This window comes from Natrix helvetica (genome assembly GCF_964273705.1).
Source record: "Natrix helvetica genome assembly, chromosome: 3".
In the NCBI taxonomy this organism is placed as follows: Eukaryota; Metazoa; Chordata; class Lepidosauria; order Squamata; family Natricidae; genus Natrix; species Natrix helvetica.
Window position 1 is genome coordinate 46,237,377 of NC_138549.1, and position 18,829 is coordinate 46,256,205.

General features: G+C 38.2%; 1 protein-coding gene across 5 annotated transcripts in view; it reads left to right on the plus strand.

Moving 5' to 3' along the window:
• The window catches only part of EGFL6 (EGF like domain multiple 6), a 51,568-nt gene that overhangs the window by 11,557 nt on the left and 21,182 nt on the right, over positions 1-18,829 (plus strand). For 2 of the 5 annotated variants that reach the window (XM_081949534.1, XM_081949535.1), the window contains exons 1-3: positions 9,746-10,162; positions 12,350-12,456; positions 15,687-15,779. In XM_081949534.1, coding sequence (XP_081805660.1) covers positions 10,092-10,162; positions 12,350-12,456; positions 15,687-15,779 — 271 coding nt within the window. In that variant the 5' untranslated portion in view covers positions 9,746-10,091. Of the gene's footprint in view, positions 1-9,745; positions 10,163-12,349; positions 12,457-14,529; positions 14,585-15,686; positions 15,780-18,829 lie in introns of those variants that run through there. The other 3 variants (XM_081949537.1, XM_081949536.1, XM_081949538.1) reach the window with 2 other exon arrangements.

Below are 18,829 nucleotides of genomic sequence, written 5' to 3' on the forward strand. Positions count from 1 at the left end.
AGTGAAACACACTGTTGGAAAGGTGTCAATGCTTTACATGTCCATTAATAAAGAAGAAAATACCAATAGAAGAAGTCTCAGAGACAGAAGATTTAAAGACAGACTACGTTCTATAATCTGTAAAATACTGTTGTATACCAGTAATAGTACTAGTAGCATATAGCAATAGTATGCTTGTAGCAAAAATTGTATAATATAGCATAGAAGAAGAAGTAATAGTATATGGTGTAATAATAGAATATAGTAAAGATAATATATAGTATAAATAATAATAGACATTATAAATAGAATATAGTATAAGACAGTAAACATAGAAAAGCTTGTGCATATAAGGTTTGTATGTTTCACTTTTGTGTGTTGGATAGTTTTTCAAACACCTCCCCAACTCTTACAGGAAGATTTTTAAAAAGTCCAATTGTCTAGGACAGGGATCCCCAACCCTCATGGCCACGACCTAGTATCAGGTCTCATCCTGTTCAGAACCAGGGAGCGCAAGCGGCAAGTAAGTGTGTGTGTGCATGCAATTCCACTTGCGAAAGCAGCCGGTGAGCATGCGCACGGAAAGCTCCATTTGTGTGTCTGGCATGGGTGCACACCTGCCATTTGCACAAATGGAGCTGAACATGCGCTCGCCTGCCACTCGCATGTAACCATCCCCTGTCCCCCTCCTTGCTGCTGTTGGTCCACAAAGCCAACGGGAACTGTTGGTCTAGGATCCTGTGGTTTTGCTAGATCTTTTCAGTTGGGTCAAATTAACTAAAAAAAAAAACCTATCTCTGACAATTAGAAATGTATTGAGAAGCAAATGTGTAAATCCATTTTAATTAAATAGTTTCATGTTTTAAATGTAATTGCAGCACTACTGTAGTGCAAGTGCTGAGCCTTGAACTTTTATTGACAAATATTTTAAACACCTGGAGATAGAATAATGTTGGTGGCAGGGACTCTAGGTAATATTTTCCTCAGGCTTTGAATTAGAAAGAACTATGGATAATGTTAAAAGGCATGAAAATATCCTTAGATATTTTCTGACAGCTCTTAAAGTGCATCTGCAGGCTATTTTTTAAAGATGAATTGCATTACTCAAGTACCCTGTCTGAGATAGTTAACAGCACATTCCTCAGCCTCTTTTACATGCATTTTGTAAATTTGAAGAGATAAAGCCCCAAAGCAGATATTTAGAAGGACACAGAAGAAAGAAAAGAGCTGCATCATCATTTTTAAAATTATTTGTAGTTCTTTAGGACATGTTAACATTAATGACAGAACCAATATTGCTTGGCGCTTAAGTCAATGTTTCTCAACCTTGGCAATTTTAACATGGGTGAAATTCATTTCCCATAATTCCCCAGTAAAGCCCACTGAACTTAAAAGTTGCTAAGATTGAGGAATACTGCCTTAAGCTATTGGAATAAGAATGGGTAAACCATGGTACATATTTCCTCTCAGCCACAGAAATTTGCTGGATGAGATTGGGCTGGTCACTATCTCTTAGCCCAGCCTACTGTTGAAAGAAATGTCCTTCTGGGTTTGGCTCCAAGTGGGGAAAAAGACACTGGAGACATGGAGGCTGCTTGGAAAGATGGTTTTAATGGTGGACAGGACCACATGGCTTGAGTCCTGAACAGAAAAGGTGATCACATGCTTCAATGTTGGCGGAGAAGAAGAGAAGGGAAGGGAAGAGAAGAGAAGAGCTTGCAGGGCTTTTTATAATCTGTTCAGCCCCACCTATCTGTTTCCTGTTCCTGTGTAAGAAATGTATTCTGATTGGTTGTCAGACTCACATGGGCCCATGCAAGGGCAACCCCTCTAGGCTGAGTTTTGAATCCAGGTTTTGTTGAGTTCAGATGCCATGTGGTCAGTTAGGCTTATATTATCATGCCTTCATTCCCATCCCCCTGGAGCTGAAGGGGAGAACTCTTTATTATGTAAAGAGGACTAGCTTGGCCTTCTTAATGGCCCATTGACAAAGTGGGGATGGGCGGGAAGATGCAGGAATTTACTTTGTGTTTAAAATGTCTTTCCCCCTTTTTTCACATCCAGGAAAATATAATATTCTGCCTTTTCAATATTTCCTAGGATATTTCATTTTTCTGGGAGAGGACTGGGTGATAACTTCCTACACTACCTCACAGGATTCTTGGGAGGAAAAATTGTAGGTGGGAATCTCACCCATACTGCCTCAAAATTTTGGAGGGGAGATATAAATCTAACAAACAGCTAAATCATAATCTTATCAATTTCAAAAATGGAAGATAGTCATTGGCATACAGGTTTACCCATTGCCCAGTTATGTTTTATACTGCAAAAATCCACCAACATGACTTGATTCAGTGGTGATACCCACATTTTCTTGCCATTTTATTCAGGAAATGACATGAGCTTTGGATAAAGCCCGGTAATATTTAATGATAACGTCATAGTAAGATTCAAATAAGTTCTTGCTTTAGAGAAGTGTGATCCCTGTACAAAAATGGCTTATCATTTTTAAAGGCTCACTTCCTTCCACTACAGTAGTATTAACAATAGCATTAGATTTCTTATGGTCAATCTGAAAACAAAGGGTTTATTAAATACATTGCAAATAAACTCTTCCAATAGCAGATGGTCAGTTCATTCAGTGCAATGATTTAGTTATCTGATCATCTCATAAGATATAACATGTGGGCCTTGAAGTAACATTCTTAAAGTAAGTTCTAAACCTGCGTGGGACTCTGACAAAGAAATGGAAATAAACTTAGAAGTGAATTAAGTTAAATTAATCTAACATTACTGCATCCTGTGAATGTTACCCTCCCCCATCTTTTCTACTGAAAACTACAATTTGGTGTCACCTTTCTGGAGGTTAGATTTAAAGTTTTTGGAATTTGAAGCAGCTCTGGGGCTTCATGTTATGCATTCTGATCACAGGGCCTTCAGTGGTTAATATTTTGCATTTATTAAGACAGACTTTAAACAACATCTTGCCTAGATTTTAAAAATTAGCTCTGGTATGGGAAATGGGACATGGTAAAGAATTTTAAAAGCTGCTATGATGCAGATAAAGGCCATGTTCCTTATAACATTTGGAAGAGTAGGTATTGCTTATCCGGGGTTCCCCCCCTCCTTTTTTTTTCCCCATTGAAGAAAGATTTTTACAGACAAATTAAATAGGAGGGAAATACTCCAAAAGAGGCAAAAATTGAAGTACAGCATTGTACAGATATTCTAAAAAGGGGGACAAAAATAGACACAGCCCAAGAATTACACTTTAAGGATCTATTTTGGATCTACCACAGATGTGAACTGCATCTATTGTTATCGTTGTTCTGTTGAGAAGGAAATTTTCACTTAGCTAAATTGCTCTGGATTTCTCTGTGGCCTCAGGCTGAACTCTGCTCTCATTCTGACTGCCAAGGCTGTGGTAGAACATGGCCCTGAAATCTTGGAGTAGCCTGTTGTTAATGTGTGGGATATCCCTTGTGTATTGATGAATGATGAGAACTTGGTTTCATATAAATTGCAAGAAGAGAATTATTACTCTTTCAGCAATAAAAATTATTATCTGAAAGGCATAGCGTGATAACCCTGAATGATATCTCTTCCTACAGTTTTCACTTTAATTTATTTGGACATTTTATCCCTTTTCTCTGCCAAGAGTTTCTACAAAAGACAATTACAAATCCATTATATTTTTATTGTAGTTGGTCATGAAGATGCCTTACATGTCTACAAAAGTAATCTGCTCAGAAGGACATAGAGGTTGTGGGTAATATTTTGGAAAGAGACTGCGGCGAGAGATGCATATAAGCTCTAGTTATGACATAGGAAGCAGTTTGTTCTGCATTGCTAGCAAGTTAGTGAATTATATAGTTCCCATATTGATTTTTGGCACACAGAACATGTAGGAATCAAATTCCACAGACATCAGAATTTATACTAGAATGGAAAATAATATTGTTACACAGAATTATTTGATTTTTAGGCATGTCATTGAAAACTTTACTTTTGATTTATCTTATATTATCCATGACCTTCTAATTGGAAAGCCAGAAAAATATAATAAAAGTCTTCAGAGTAAATGTTTGCAAACAGCAAATATTTTCCTGTTTATCTTAAATAAATTGAGCCAAACAAATATTTTATTGTCAAAAGAAGATGCTGCCTATTAAAAAAAAACATTTTCTATTTACTGATCATTTTGTCCTATTCAAGCAGAGCCTAAGTGCTTTATCTGCAATTATAAAAGAGAAAGAGTCAATCAGGAAAAGATTTAGGTAGCATCCTTCTTTGATTCTATGACCATGTCTTTGTTGATGGTGGAATGAATGTTTTCTGAAGAAATCACATTGGACACAAGGCAATTTTATATCTAACCTTTATTATTTTTACAAATAATTCAAGGTGGCAAACATATCTAAAATATCTTCCTCTTCCTATTTTCTTCACAACCACTTGTTAACCCACAACAGTAGTGAAAATGATAGCAGAAGCTGCTGAGAAAAGAGCCTTAAAAAGGATTAGTTAAAGCATAATTACAGAAATATAATGGGGAAAATTGACAACAGCAGCAGATCCATTTAATAAAAATCTGGAAAATCAAAGGGGTACATATAAAAAGTGGAAGGGTCAAGAAGGAGGAATGTGTAGCTGGGAAGCTAAAACATGCAGTGAAATTAGATACTTACTATTGCTAAGACTGCAAACTACCTGTATACCAGCTAACTAAATGAAGGATAAAGAAGAATAGAACTATTGAAGACACTACAGGTAGTCCTTGATTTATTTTCATTTAACAACCATTCAAAGTTACAGTGGCACTGAAAAAAGTGATCATTTTTCACACTTATGACCATTGCAGCATCCTTATGGTTATATGATCAAAATTCAGGTGCTTGACAACTGATGTAACTTAATGACGGCTCTTTCACTTAACTATGGCAAGAAAAGTCATAAAAGCTCAACAAAACTCACTTAACTATCTCACTTAGCAACAGAAAACTTGGGCTCAGTTGTGGTCATAAATCGAAGACTACCCGTAGTCCCACAGGACGCTACCAAAACCGAAGGGACTCTAGGCAAGTAAAATAGCACAGAGCCCACCATTTCACACCCCCTCCACAAAGCACATCGGGAGACTCAAAGCTGTCTGCACATAGTGTATTGTAAATGGATATTAGAGAAAGCCTCATTGATAGATCATATTACCTTAACTTGTCCTCAAGTTGCAAAACGAAAACTGGGATACAGGCAGAGGCAGGTGGACATGTATTTTGGAACATCCTCATGCTTGGATAAGGCTGTTTCCAAGGATTTAATCTTAGGGTGGTATGATTTTCTGCCACATTTGGAATGGGATACTCATTATTATCAGCTCTTAATAAAAATGACTGGGCTTCATAAGTACCAATAAGCAATGGTTCTGTTGTAACTTTAGTGCTGTTCTTTTTATAATGCATTGTATAAAATATATTAAATAATATGATTATTTCACACACTTCTTAAATTAAACTCCACATTGTGCCACATACAGTGTTATTCTTTAAAGCCATGGAATCTGTTTAATATGTCAATAGGCATGTGTGGGTCTTTGAAATGGCCGTTTGCCTCAATGAAGCTTCACTCATACAACCAACCTCCTTAAGGGGCCTTGACCAAACAGAATAGCCTTCAGCTTCCAAATCTCAAAACAAAGCTGAACCCTCTGACCAATTCTGCACATTGCAGAAGAAGAAGTGGTGGTCATTTAATGGGGAGAATCTTCCTATGTCAAAATAATCCACCTTGCCACACAAAATAGGACTATTTTGCATACCTTTATAAACTATTTTTATATCCCATCTTCCATGTGGGAATTGTGGCTTGTGTTATGCTTGTTATTTTCCCTCACAACAACTATCTTGTGAGGTAGCTTGATCTTCTGTATTTGAGGTGGGACTATAACCAGATACCTGTATCCAGGATATTCAGATCTTTTGGGCATAAATAAGAATTGCTGCTGTTATTATTACTATTATTATTTGCAAGAAGTATATGTTAAACATGTTACAGCATGTACCTTATTCAGGGGAATATGGAATGTTGCCAGTGTGCTTCTTTACCTTTTGTTTCATTAACATAAAGAAACAAGTGGAAATGAAGTTTAAGTAGTTTCAATCAGTTGTTCTTGGCACTGGGGTGCACATTCTTTTATAAGCAAAAAGTGAAGCTGTTAATAGAGAAAAGGCTGAAAAGTGAACAATGAAAGTGCTAGAAACAAGTAGAAATATAGATCAATCTATTGAGTAGTAAGTAGTAAATCTTTATTACAGACAAAGACCAGTAATACACATTAGTTTTTACAATATGTTAAAAAGTACTGACATTATGAAATAATTAAAAAGTATTGACATTAAAAGTGGAAAATAACATACATGTGCTCAGATTGTTCGGGTAACTCCCTGGTTTACCTGGGTGCAACGCTGTTAAGTATAGGAGTAAATACAATGGTCCAAAGATCGTTAGAGATATGTCTAGATAATTGGTACAAGATGACAACTATACTTCTGTAGCCAATTTTTTTCTTATGGACATTGCAGCAGCACAGAACTTTGCCACTGCATACGTGGTAACCGGGTTAGTGTCCTGGAGGAGAAAGCCTAGATAAAAATTGTCTGCCCTCCCTGGCAATCTCTCTAATAAGGGGAGAATATGTGCAGAGCTACAAGCTCTGTATAGCTCGCAGTGTAATAGAACATGTGAATTATCTTCCACTTCTCCTTTACCACATATACAAACCCGTTCTGCTATAGGTGTTCTCTTATACCTGCCCTGGAGGAGTGCTGAAGGGAGAATGTTAAATCTGGCTCTGAAGAAAGCTATTCTTTGTTTTGGGAAGATCAGGTCATTTAGATATCTTGCCAATTCCCACACACCCTTTTTGATTCTGTCGAGGGGAAACGCAACCTATTTAGTTCTTCTTGGAACTCCATGTCCTTCATTCTATTAATTACTACTTGCTTTGCTTGATCAAAGCCTAGGGACATTAAGAATAACAGTGAGAGCCCATAAGAGCCCAGTTTGTGATCAATTGCCTGTTTCCAGGGGGAGGAGAAATTGTCAGTCAACACTAGTGGGGACAGTCCCTCTGGAAAGAAATGCATTTTAAGCCAATGAATGATCATCATCTTCCAGGCTCTTACCTGAATTTGAGGCATGCCTGTCTCAATTCTTAACTGGGCATTTGGAGTTCCATTGGGTGCAGCTAAGATGGCTGGCAGTAATTTGATATGTATGATTTCTAGCAAGTCTTTCTTTGCAAGGATTCCTGTTTGTGCCCCATATAGAATTTGTGCCAATGTTTTGGCCTCAAAAAGTTTTAAGGCAGCAGGTACTAACTGACCTCCACCTGTATAAAAGAAATGTTTAATTGCATTTGAGGACCTATTGGCTACTTGCAATGTGTGATCCTGGTGTGCCTTCCATGTCCCTTGCGAGTGGAAAACCACCCCAAGGTATCTAAACGTTCTAACCTGTTCCAAACTATGTCCTTCTATTTTCCAGGAGTATTGGCTTGGTCTTTTAGAAAAAACTAAAAATTTTGATTTATCAAAGTTAAGGACAGCTTGTTTTGCCTGCAATAGCCGAGTGTTGCCCTAATTGCTCTCTTCAGTCCTACAGGGGTTTGTGAAATGATAGTGGGATCATCAGCATATAAGAGAATTGGCACTTTGCATTGTGCTAGGTTAGGTAGGAGGATGGAAATCAAGGTTCTGGAAGAGATCAATCAGGGGATTAATATAGAAGTTAAAGAGGGAGTGGGATAGGATGCAACCCTGCCGTACCCCTTTCTGTACCCTTACTGGGCCAGTTAAACTCCCTTGGGAATTGCACCTCACTTTCAAGGTGGAATTGGCATAACATTTTTGTATGAGGAAGAGGAAGTGTTTATTGATAGTGGTGCATTTTAATTTCTCCCAGAGGGTGATCCTGTATATTGAATCAAAGGCCTGCTTAAAATCAAGGAAGGCCATCAATCTATTGAGACAGAAGAAGGACTATGCAGTTTTAGAAAAATCAACCTTCCTTTTTTTAATTTATGGGATGCCAACTCCAATATATTTCTGCAGGGCCAATGGTGCCGCTTCTGGTGAGGGTGGGGATGTCTCATGTCTCGTGATAGTACCATTATTCCAATATTTTCTCTTAAAATTACATATTTATTTTTATACTGCTTCCTCTAAAATATCGCAAATGATATGTAAGATAATCAGATTTGCAAATGATAAAGCAATAAGTTTAAACCATGTAAGCATATGGATTGTAAGTGGGGGGCAGAATAAAAGAAAATAAACTAATTCATTCGCACAAGAAAGGACTGGATGAAAATATGGTGTATGTGCCTTCCTTTCTTCCAGAAAGTTTAACCTGAATGGTGGCAGCCTATCATAATAATTTTTTACTGGACCACTTGAAATAATCTTATGCTTTTAAATAAAATTTATTCATTGGAAAAGGTGATTTTGGACTCCTGATTTTCTGCCACCATACTCTAATACAATTTTAGTCCCATAATATCTTTCCCAGCTTGCAACAGAGAGACTGTAGAGTGAAACTAATTGTCATGGCTGCCTCTGTCCATGTCCTAGATAAGAAAAACTCTTGGCTCCATAGATTCAGAGAAAAAGGTACTTTTACTAGGAGTTGAACTGAATGCAACAAATTTCAGGCAAGATCTTAGGCAAAAGGGGGTGAAGCAGCAAATTGAAACAAACTATAGAGCCCAACTCCCTTGAAGCTAAAGCAACCAGAGGGCTGCTGCAAACCAAAACTAGAAGAAATTACCTTGGAGAGATAAGCAAAGCCCAGACCCTAATTGCCAAGCTGCAATGAAAAATTCTCCACTGACCCCTCTCCACTTTTCCATGGCAGCAAGCAGCAGACTAGCTGAAAATAATGCCACAGGAAACTGCCCTCCTTGTGTCCTCCCTCCCTCCCTCCCCTTAGGGGGTAGAAAAGTATGATTGGTGAACAGGCATCCTGGTTATGACAGAACAGTTTGGAAAGGGGATGGGGGAAGCAATTGTGGGCACTGGACAAAGTATTCCAAATCCACAAGGGGAATGGTGGATTCAGGCAAGCTAGGTGTTTCTGTGTTCCTTGTTCCTTATACCTACATGGGTACTAGAGTGAACAATGGTGGAATAACATTAGTCACAGAAATGACATCAATAATCTCAGGAGCTCAGGACCTCTTGTAACCGATGTTGGGGATGGAAGAGAAAATCTTGCTTGACTACTGACTTTGCTATGTGAGTAGCAATAGCAAAATAGCAGACTTATATACTATCCCATAGTGCTTTTACAGCCCTCTTTAAGCAGTTTACAGAGCTAGCAACAATCTGAGTCCTCATTTTACTGATCTCAAAAGGATGGAAGTCTGAGTCAACTTTGAGCGGATCAGGATTGAACTCCTGACTGGGGGCAGTTAGCCTGCAATGCTGCATTTTGGTTGCTTATGATGATGCTAAGTTGGTTAGACCTGCTGTTTCCCAAATTAGGACTACTATTTGTTTCTCAGGGAAATCTCTTCTGCCTGACTTAGACGTGGAACTTCGCCGTTCCGTTCGCTTTTGCCAGCGGGCATCCCGGTCTTGAGTTTTTGCTTTATTTGTTTCGATAGTTATTGCTTTGGTTTCTCGCCCAAACCCGAGTTTCAGTGAAGTCGGCGTTTATTATTATTTCATTTAGTACTGGAACTACTCAAGTTTTCATGTAATACAATACCTGCATTGGGAGAGAGAACGAAAAAACGACTAACTCGGGCGGATTGTGGGGGCGGGTCTCCAGTGCAAAGCTCTGATCCGCCCCACTTCAAACATATAGATCCCACCGGGCAGAAGCCCAATGCAGACGCCGGGGGTGAGTTTTTTACATGGCAATCTAGCTGATCCTTGTGGATCCCCCTCCCATTGTTTCCCCATCTATCTCCTCGTTGGAGAGGCTCCCGGAATAGCTGTGCAACTGAACTAGAAAAACCACCCAGCAGCCCAAGGCAGTAACGGTGAAAGAGCGAGCGACAGTAGAAGCGATCCTGATCAGCGAACCAGCTTTGCTGCGCCACCCTCTCCAGCATGGGGTTGTGGTTACTCGCTTGGGGCACTTGTCTCGCTCTTCCCCAGCTATCCTTCACTGGAAGCGGCAGGTGAATTGCCAAGTGTGTGTGTGTGTGGTGGTAGTGGGGACGGACAGACGCGGATTTTAAGCCCTTTCTTCCGGTTCGGCAGCATTCACACGACTCACTGAGTTTAAAATAGCAGCCAGCTATAAGCTTGGCGGTCGTGCGAATCCGGCCAGAAGAGGGGCTGGGGGATTTATTCGTTCGTCTCCTCTGCCTTCTTGCTTCGCCTTTCATCAGTCGGGATGACTCTCATGGGCTTGCCTCTCTCTCGGCAGAGCAATTGAGGGACAGAGATGCGGTCCCTTGGGAGCTGAAATAAAGTAGCTGGGATTCTGGGTTGCTCCCGTGTTGGTGCGGGACGATGGGAGTCATACCCAACACAGAGAGACTCGGTTGGGGACAAGTTCTGTGAACATGTGAGGAAAATGTAATATATCTAAGCAACGTGGCTGATTGACAATTGAAGTTAGGCTTTTGCCTGGAGAATGTTTTTCAGCATATGGAGAAGGCATTTTACAGTAATCATCACTGAACAACCCAAGTCAGCTGGCATGCTGGGCTGGGAATTTCTTCTGGAATTGCATTTGAGAAAAATCAGTTGTCTTTAAAACCAGCTCAGGGTTGAAAGGTGCAGCAACCACATTAGGATGCAACTATAAACAGACATTCCCCAGACTTTTAGGATTTTCCCCTACTCCAAATCTGTTGTTTCTTTTTTCCAGCAGGTCAGCTGAAGACTGTTGATGGAGTGTAAGCACTAATGCATTTAGGCATTTTGTATTCTTCACTCAGTTACACTCAGCTTAATTTAAATCTGAATTCAAAGGCACAAAGCAATAAATGAACAGAATCACACCGACCCTTTTGATAGTCTGAAAGAAAGAAGAATGAGAAAAAAAACACATGAGTTACATTTGGGACAGCTTCTATAAGTGTGGCTGGCAGAAGAGGGGACATGGTGAGAAGTTCTCTACATGTCTAGCAGAAGGTTTCTCAATCAGTTGTTAAAGCACATCAATATTGGATCCATCCTTCCAGTCTGCTGTGCTTGCAGACTGAAGTCCATTCAAATAGCAACAATGGTGTTTTTTTAAAAAATTTCTTGAAGCATGCAATGATTTCATAGAAATTTTCATGGCAGAATTGTGAATTGCAATGTTGTTGCACACATTTAGTATGCAAAGTGGATGGGTCCTTCATTTTATTGTATAACACAGTGACCAATATGAGCATTGGAGTGAGCTAAAACTGATTGTTTGTCACAGTGACATGAAGTAGCAAGAATGCTCAGTCGCTTCTCCTTGGTGAAAAATCAGCTGTTCAAATGTGATTTTCAAGTAGAAAATAACCAGAGTTAAACAACAAAAATATCCTTAACTATAATTCCTCTTTTTGGATTTATACTCTATCCAGGTTGCGTTTAACTTAAATACAAGGAAATACATAACAGCATTCTTTCTAAATTTAATCTCCAGCTTTTTGCATTATTTCACCAAACTTTTAAACAACATATTTAGTTGCAGTGTTAAATTTCATTTAAATATGACATGCACAGACTGATACAAAATTTCCAGGTGTTAACTGGCTTCCAAAATGGCTAAAAAGCATTTTGTAATTACAGCCATGTAATTTGGAATATAGTCCTGGTGTCTTGAATAGGTTTTACAGATTGAAGCACAAATTGTGTTGCTGAAAATGAATTTTGCATGCTAAAAACTCTGTGTCATTTGTCATATCTAGCAAAATGAATGTAGGGAAGGCATTAGATTTTTTTTAAAATACACATTGTTTCAGCATCTTTTACTTAAAAAATACTAGCACTATATCAATGTGTTATGGCTCCAACATGGATGGCGTGTGGGTACTTGCTTTAAAACTAACTGTTTTGGTTTTAAGCAGGATATGGAGGGAAAGCCACACAGAAACTCTGCTCCCTGCTGTTGTTGACATTAGAAAGACAGTACATCTATTAATCAATAAAAATGAAGCAAGTACTTACTAAATTGAGGAAGTCAGTTGTGTTCTGTTAAAAATATGCAGATTATTATTACTTATAATGGATAAAGTTCAGCTTCAGTGGAAGGAGTTTCTAATGATGTTATGGCAATATAACCAGACTTCTCAATTGGATAGATGGGACATATGTCCAGAACATGAGCCTTTGTTAATTCCTTAGCTAGAATTCATGTTCTGTTTTTTGCACTGTTTAAGAGGTCACAGGCAGCTGCTCTCTGTGAATGAGCCTGGGGTCTGTCGTTATGGATCTATGTCTGATTGCTGCTATGGCTGGAAAAGAAATCACAAACAGCGCTGTGAAGGTAACCATACCTACTTGTTGCTCCATTTTTTTCTGTAAAAATTTGCCTAAATTTGAATGACTCCGGCTCACAGAGAACCCTGTTTGTCTCACTGCCAAGTGGACAGTCCATTAGCAGGTTAATAGTCCAAGATTAGAATTATGATGGTGAAACCAACCAACAAAAGAGAAATAAATTTCAAATGGGAACAAATTCCCCCAATGCAGCAATATTGCATGTTACCAATGCTTCCATTCTAAGTTTGTTCTTTCTCTTCCTTTCTGCAAAGACAACTCAGAGGAGAGTACTCTTAAGAAGTTGAAAAGAATTCTATTTCTGCATGTTTTCTCTACCTGAATGTTAACCTTTAATACCTGCCCAAGCCCATAATGGTAGACATTAAGGAAATTCAGGAGAAGACAACTTGTACTTAGGCCACACGGAGTTATTTATAAACAGATGCTTTTCATTAAACAATATAAATTGTCTTCACATTTCCACATAAGTAGATAATTGATCATTTTGAACTGTTCATTATAAAAACATTTGAAGATTGCCTGTGCTGGGTCTCTGTTTTAGGCCTCTGGGGAATTAGGTTAACAAAAGCCCATGATTATTTAATAATATTGATACTATTATTAATAATAGTATAAATATAAGAGAAAGGTTAAAATATTTCTCTGGTTAGATTCTGGCAAGCTACCTAAAGTAATAAAATAGTGACTTTAGGATAATTTATTTCTTAGATGTTGCATCTGCTGTTTTGAGGAATTTAGAACTGGATTGCCCAATACAGATGAGCAAAGGTTCACATTATAATTGATATATTTATCAGATGGTTATACAAGGGAGAATGCTGCCAAAAAATATTTTTCTCTTGAATATCTATTAATATATATAGCAGATATTTGCCATAACTTAAAGTATTTCCATATGCTGCATGAGAAGATCCTTAAAGTATTTCCATATGCTGCATGCTGAGATCCTTTATTAATAATATTTTTTCATTGTTTGCATAAACCTACTTCAGCTGCCCAAGAATATGGTATGTTGAAAAAGGTAACAAATAAAAGTCTTTCAAAGCAGCAAGTGAAGCTTGAATAATCTATCAGTATTCACTTCTCAAAAACTTGTTCTGTCCCCAGATTTCTGGTCAGGCATGATGCTGAAGATATGAATTAATATACCAACATTCTTTGTTGTATTTGTTTCCTTTATTACGCTATTCCTTTCACATTAAGACACCTTTGATCAAGATTTCCTTAAGGCAGAGGTTTTGCTGGTGCTGTTTGTGTAAAATATTGTTAACTAATTTAGAACACAGAATGATTGAAATTGCCAGATAATATTGCTTAATAGATTTCAGATGAACATTATATGAGACAATTGGTTGGGTTAGATTTGAAAAACTTTATAATTGTCAAGACAAAGTAAGTGTAAAGAAAAATCTTTTATATTATAACTTAAAGCTCAAATTCTGTGTCCAAAATGTTTGTCAGATATAAATATATAAAACGTATAGAATGCAGAAAGAAAATGCTATGTTGTTGAATTGTTCTTGGCTGCAAAGATGGCGTAGGCCATAGGACCTCGGAAGATATTATGAGAGAATCAGAAGCTTGGAACTGTATAGAGAGGAATAAAGTCAAAAATGCTTTTGAAACATTTGTTTTCAGGTTCCATCTTGTGTAAATTCATGAATTTCCAGAAAGTATGGTTGGGTTCTGAGAATGACTTCCTCTACTATAGCATGGTCTTGCCCCACCTTACAATCAGGTGCAAAGAAAAATAGGATATAAAATAACCATTGGAATTCATGAATTGAGAATTAGCAGTATTATCAGGCTTACTTTTGCCAAAGATATTATAACCTATTTTGAAAAGACCTACAATAAAAATTAAATTGCATTGAATTATCAAATCCCCACCTTTAGCCAGTGCCTTGCCTTAGTTTATATTTTATTCCTATCTATTTCTCCTCTTGTACTTAGCCTTGATGAGGATTGTAATCATTTGTTTCATGGTAATTTATATCTTAAAGTTCTCTGATGCTTAATCAAGTCTGATTCAGAGATATTTTTCAATTTCCTATAGAGACTAAATGTCTAGAGAATCTTCCTCTGGAAAATGTATCTCCAGACATCAACAGGTGGGTTGAGCAGCTGAAACTCAGAACTCTTTCCTTCTTGTCTATGGATGCTCAGTAATGCAGGTTATAGTTGTCTCAATAATGCCTTTTCAACAGCTGGGCTATTTTTCCTTGAGGAAGAAGAAGAAGTTTTGCTTCCCATGCAAAAGCTTCATCATCTTTTCTTCTTGCCACTCTGTACCTACCATTCCTTACTAATTTTATAGTCTTCCTCCTCCAATAATAATTGATTTGTACAAGAAAGTCTATAAAAAGGGAGATAGTCCTAATATCAGTAGTTTGATATCTACATTAAAAAGCAAAACATTCTTTTCAGAAAAACTTGCTGAAATGCATCCTTCTGTCTTAGTATATAAAAACCCAGGACAATGTTCTGTTATGTTTCCTATTTACTGTTGATATATTGGAATATGCAAAAATATGTCAACATATTTCTACCATTCATGCTGATCTTTAGTCAGTGTAGAGATTTTTTTATTTCAATCAAAGTGGACATTTCAAGCTCCAACTTTTTACTTTTCTACAATAATCCATTATATTCTTTCAAACTTTATAGAATATTTGAAATTAATTTCACAAAGAGACTTCAGATTCTGCCTACATGTCCTTTATCAGCAGGATGATTTTCCAAAAACAAAATGCAAAATGGGCCAAACTTCGTACTGGGAAATAATCCTGCAAAAGCAAGATTATGTTTGAAATTGAGTTGAATTCAGTTGGAAGCTGCAGGAGGGAAAAAGAAAAAAACCCATTATGTTTCAATGGGATAGGCAGTGGGCAACAGCTTAGAACAGTGTTTTTCAACCTTGATAATGTCAGGTGTGTGGACTTCAGTTCCCAGAATTTTAAGAATTGAAATCCACACATCTTGAAAAACACTAGCTTAGAATATTGCTGATTGCTGCACTTGGAAAAAATGTTTCCTTCTGGTCACATGATTCAGAGCAGAACAATTATTAATGCATTGGAAAGGATTTCCGAAGCCAGGATATGCCCATTTTCCTCATTTACTTTAGTGCTACTATATCCAAATCCCTAGAAATTATCTTAAGTTTATTCAGTTTCTGTCTGTTTCATTTTTTTTCTTGCATTCCTTTCACAGCTATCTGTGTAGATGGATGCAAATATGGTGAATGTGTTTTGCCAGATACATGTAAATGTTACCCTGGATACACAGGGAAAACCTGCAACCAAGGTAAACTGATGTTTTTTCTTGTAAACAATATCTTTTCGACCAATATAGCCTTTCTACTTCTATTTCAACTATTTAGGATGAGGCATTATAGTAAAAAAAAAGGTGAAATGCAAAGAGAGCTTCTGAATTCCTTTCATCATGAGTTTCTTGTCTACTGAATTCTATATCATTTTACTTAGAAATATTGCATAGCTTACCTAATATTTCATTAAAAATTCTAATCAAATGACTGACTAAATTGAATAAGTCAGTGTGGAAGAATAATTGTAGATGTGATAATATAAAATATATGTAACACTATTAGATAATAATAGTGTACTATTTTTAATGATTCTTAGATAACACAATAGCATTCAGCTTGAATGCATTGAGATGCTCATTGTTGTTAGGAAAACAGTGAGGAAAAGATCCCAACCCAACTGTTTGTTATTTCCAGGTTTAGCACTTATTCTTCCAAACTATTTTCACTTCAGTTTTCACTTTGATATTTAGTATCTTAATCTACAATTTATGTGGCTAGCCATTCAGAAAGCAAAATATTATATATTGTGTGGTTTCATTTTCTATGCAAGCAAACTGGACCACCTTCTAATGATTGGAAAAATTTCAAATGGGATACACCATTATCCTGATCCTTCATTCCATGGAGAAAACAGTACAAAGCAATACTTTTTATTCAGTCAATGACCAACAAAACAGAATGATTAAATGAGAAACATCTCATTTTGAAGAATGTTTGCATTACTCATACAGAAAAGTGTGTAGGTTATGAAGAAATTAAATTGTATCTTTAACTTGGCCCAAAGGACTATACAAAACATATTCCTCCTATCTTGCAGAGATATCTTCCTCCTATCTGTTCAACGCATACGTGAAGCCGCTGGGTGAGATCATCCGTGGTTTTGGGGTTGAGTACCATCTGTACGCTGATGATACTCAGTTGTACATCTCAACCCCAAGCCACCCCAACGAGGCTGTCAAAGTGATGTCCCGGTGTTTGGAAGCCGTCGGGGTCTGGATGGGGGACAACAGACTCAAACTCAACCCCTCCAAGACTGAGTGGCTGTGGCTACCGGCGCCTCGGTTCAGCCAGTTGATTCCATCACTGGCCATAGGGGGCGAACAATTGCCCCCTGTGGAACGGGCGCGCAATTTGGGCGTCCTCCTAGACGCCCGGCTGTCAATGGATGATCATGTGGCAGCCGTGGCAAGGGGGGCGTTCCACCAGGTTTGCCTGGTGCGCCAATTGCGCCCCCTTCTGGACCGTGATGCCCTACGCACAGTCACTCATGCACTGGTGACGTCTCGCCTGGACTACTGTAACGCTCTCTACATGGGGCTTCCCTTGGGACGCGCCCGAAGACTGCAGCTAGTCCAGAACGCAGCCGCGCGGGTAGTCATGGGGAGTACTAGGTACTCCCACGTAACACCTCTCCTGCGCGAGCTGCACTGGCTACCTGTGGTCTTTCGGGTGCGTTTCAAGGTTCTGATCACCATCTTTAAAGCGCTCCATGGCATAGGGCCTAGTTACCTGCGGGATCGCATCCTCCCACATACATCCCTGCGGCCAATCCGCTCTCACAGGGAGGGCCTTCTCCTGGTGCCGTCCACGAGGCAATGCCAACGGGCGACACCAAGGAGTAGGGCCTTCTCTGTGATGGGCCCAACCCTCTGGAATGACCTCCCCCCCCCGATATTAGAACCACTACTGACCTCCGCTCCTTCCGACAGAAACTGAAGACACACCTGTTCCGACTGGCTGGTTTGGCATAATTTTAACGTCTACCTCCTGGCATACACATTCTTACTGGTTTGTAGGGGGATATTGTTTTAAATTTAACTTGATATTTTAAACTTTTGTATTGATTTATTTATTAGCTGTACAGTTTGGCATTTTTTACCCTCCTCTTATACATGTATTTATATAGTTATTTCTACGTTTTAATCTGTTGTATTTTAATACGGACTGTACACCGCCCCGAGTCCCTTTCGGGAGAGGGGGCGGTATATAAACGCTAATAATAAATAAATAAATGAATAATGCCTATCTCCAACAATGTCATTCCCCCATCAGCAACAGCTGAAAGCTTCCTGGGCACTTTTGTTGGCACAAGTCTTTTATTGTTGCATGTATTCTTTCTTTTTCAAATATTCTTGGTTCAGCCATATGGAAGCTTTCTGTTGTTATGCTGCACCAGAGCACAGCACTAAAGCAAAGTTTTTTCAGTGGTTAGATGGTTCTTCTTTTACTATATGAGATTGTCATTTCTAGAATTCTGCTATTTAAAATCTGAGCTTTCTATAATGACTTTGGCTCCTGTGACTCTAGCAGATACATTACATCAGAGACATTCATTGTATCTATTCCATGTCAAAAATAAGGTAGTTATATATTAAGAAATCTTGGTGTAGCTAATATTGTTTTTGACATGACACTGTATGCTTCATGAGCTCTTCTGGCATAGACACAGAGGTTGATGTCATAGATCCTATTCCAGCTAAATTCCTAACAGGATCCATAGCATTGGGGAATGACTGCATTGGGAATTAATTAATGTAACAGATTGCATTCCTTTCCTCAAAAATCCTGACAAACTGTTTATGGATAACAGATTCACAAGTAATAAAAGCAGCAACAAACTCACTATTTCCCAAAGTTTTTCTGATTGTTTTCAAGTAGTTGCAAGGAAATATGGGACTGTATGTTCTTCCTTGTTTCCAATTCAATCCTCTCTTCCATGACGTTTTTATGAGAGGCAGTGGGTAGTGGTGGGGAGAAGATATTATGCTGATTGCAGGCACTTTCATTCATGTATGTGCAATCTTCTTTTGGCTCACAATTTTTGCCTTTGCCTTTATTTTTGCTCTGCTGTGAATTGCATAGCATCCATAAAGGGTGGTCTAGAAATACTTGGATTTAAAGATGGATCTTTAAAACAGCATTATGTTTAAGATCTATTCCATTGACTATGGCAGGGTATCTTCCATTCCATTGAGTATGGAAGAAGAGATTGATAAGCACATCCATAGCTTTGGCTGAATCTCTCTGC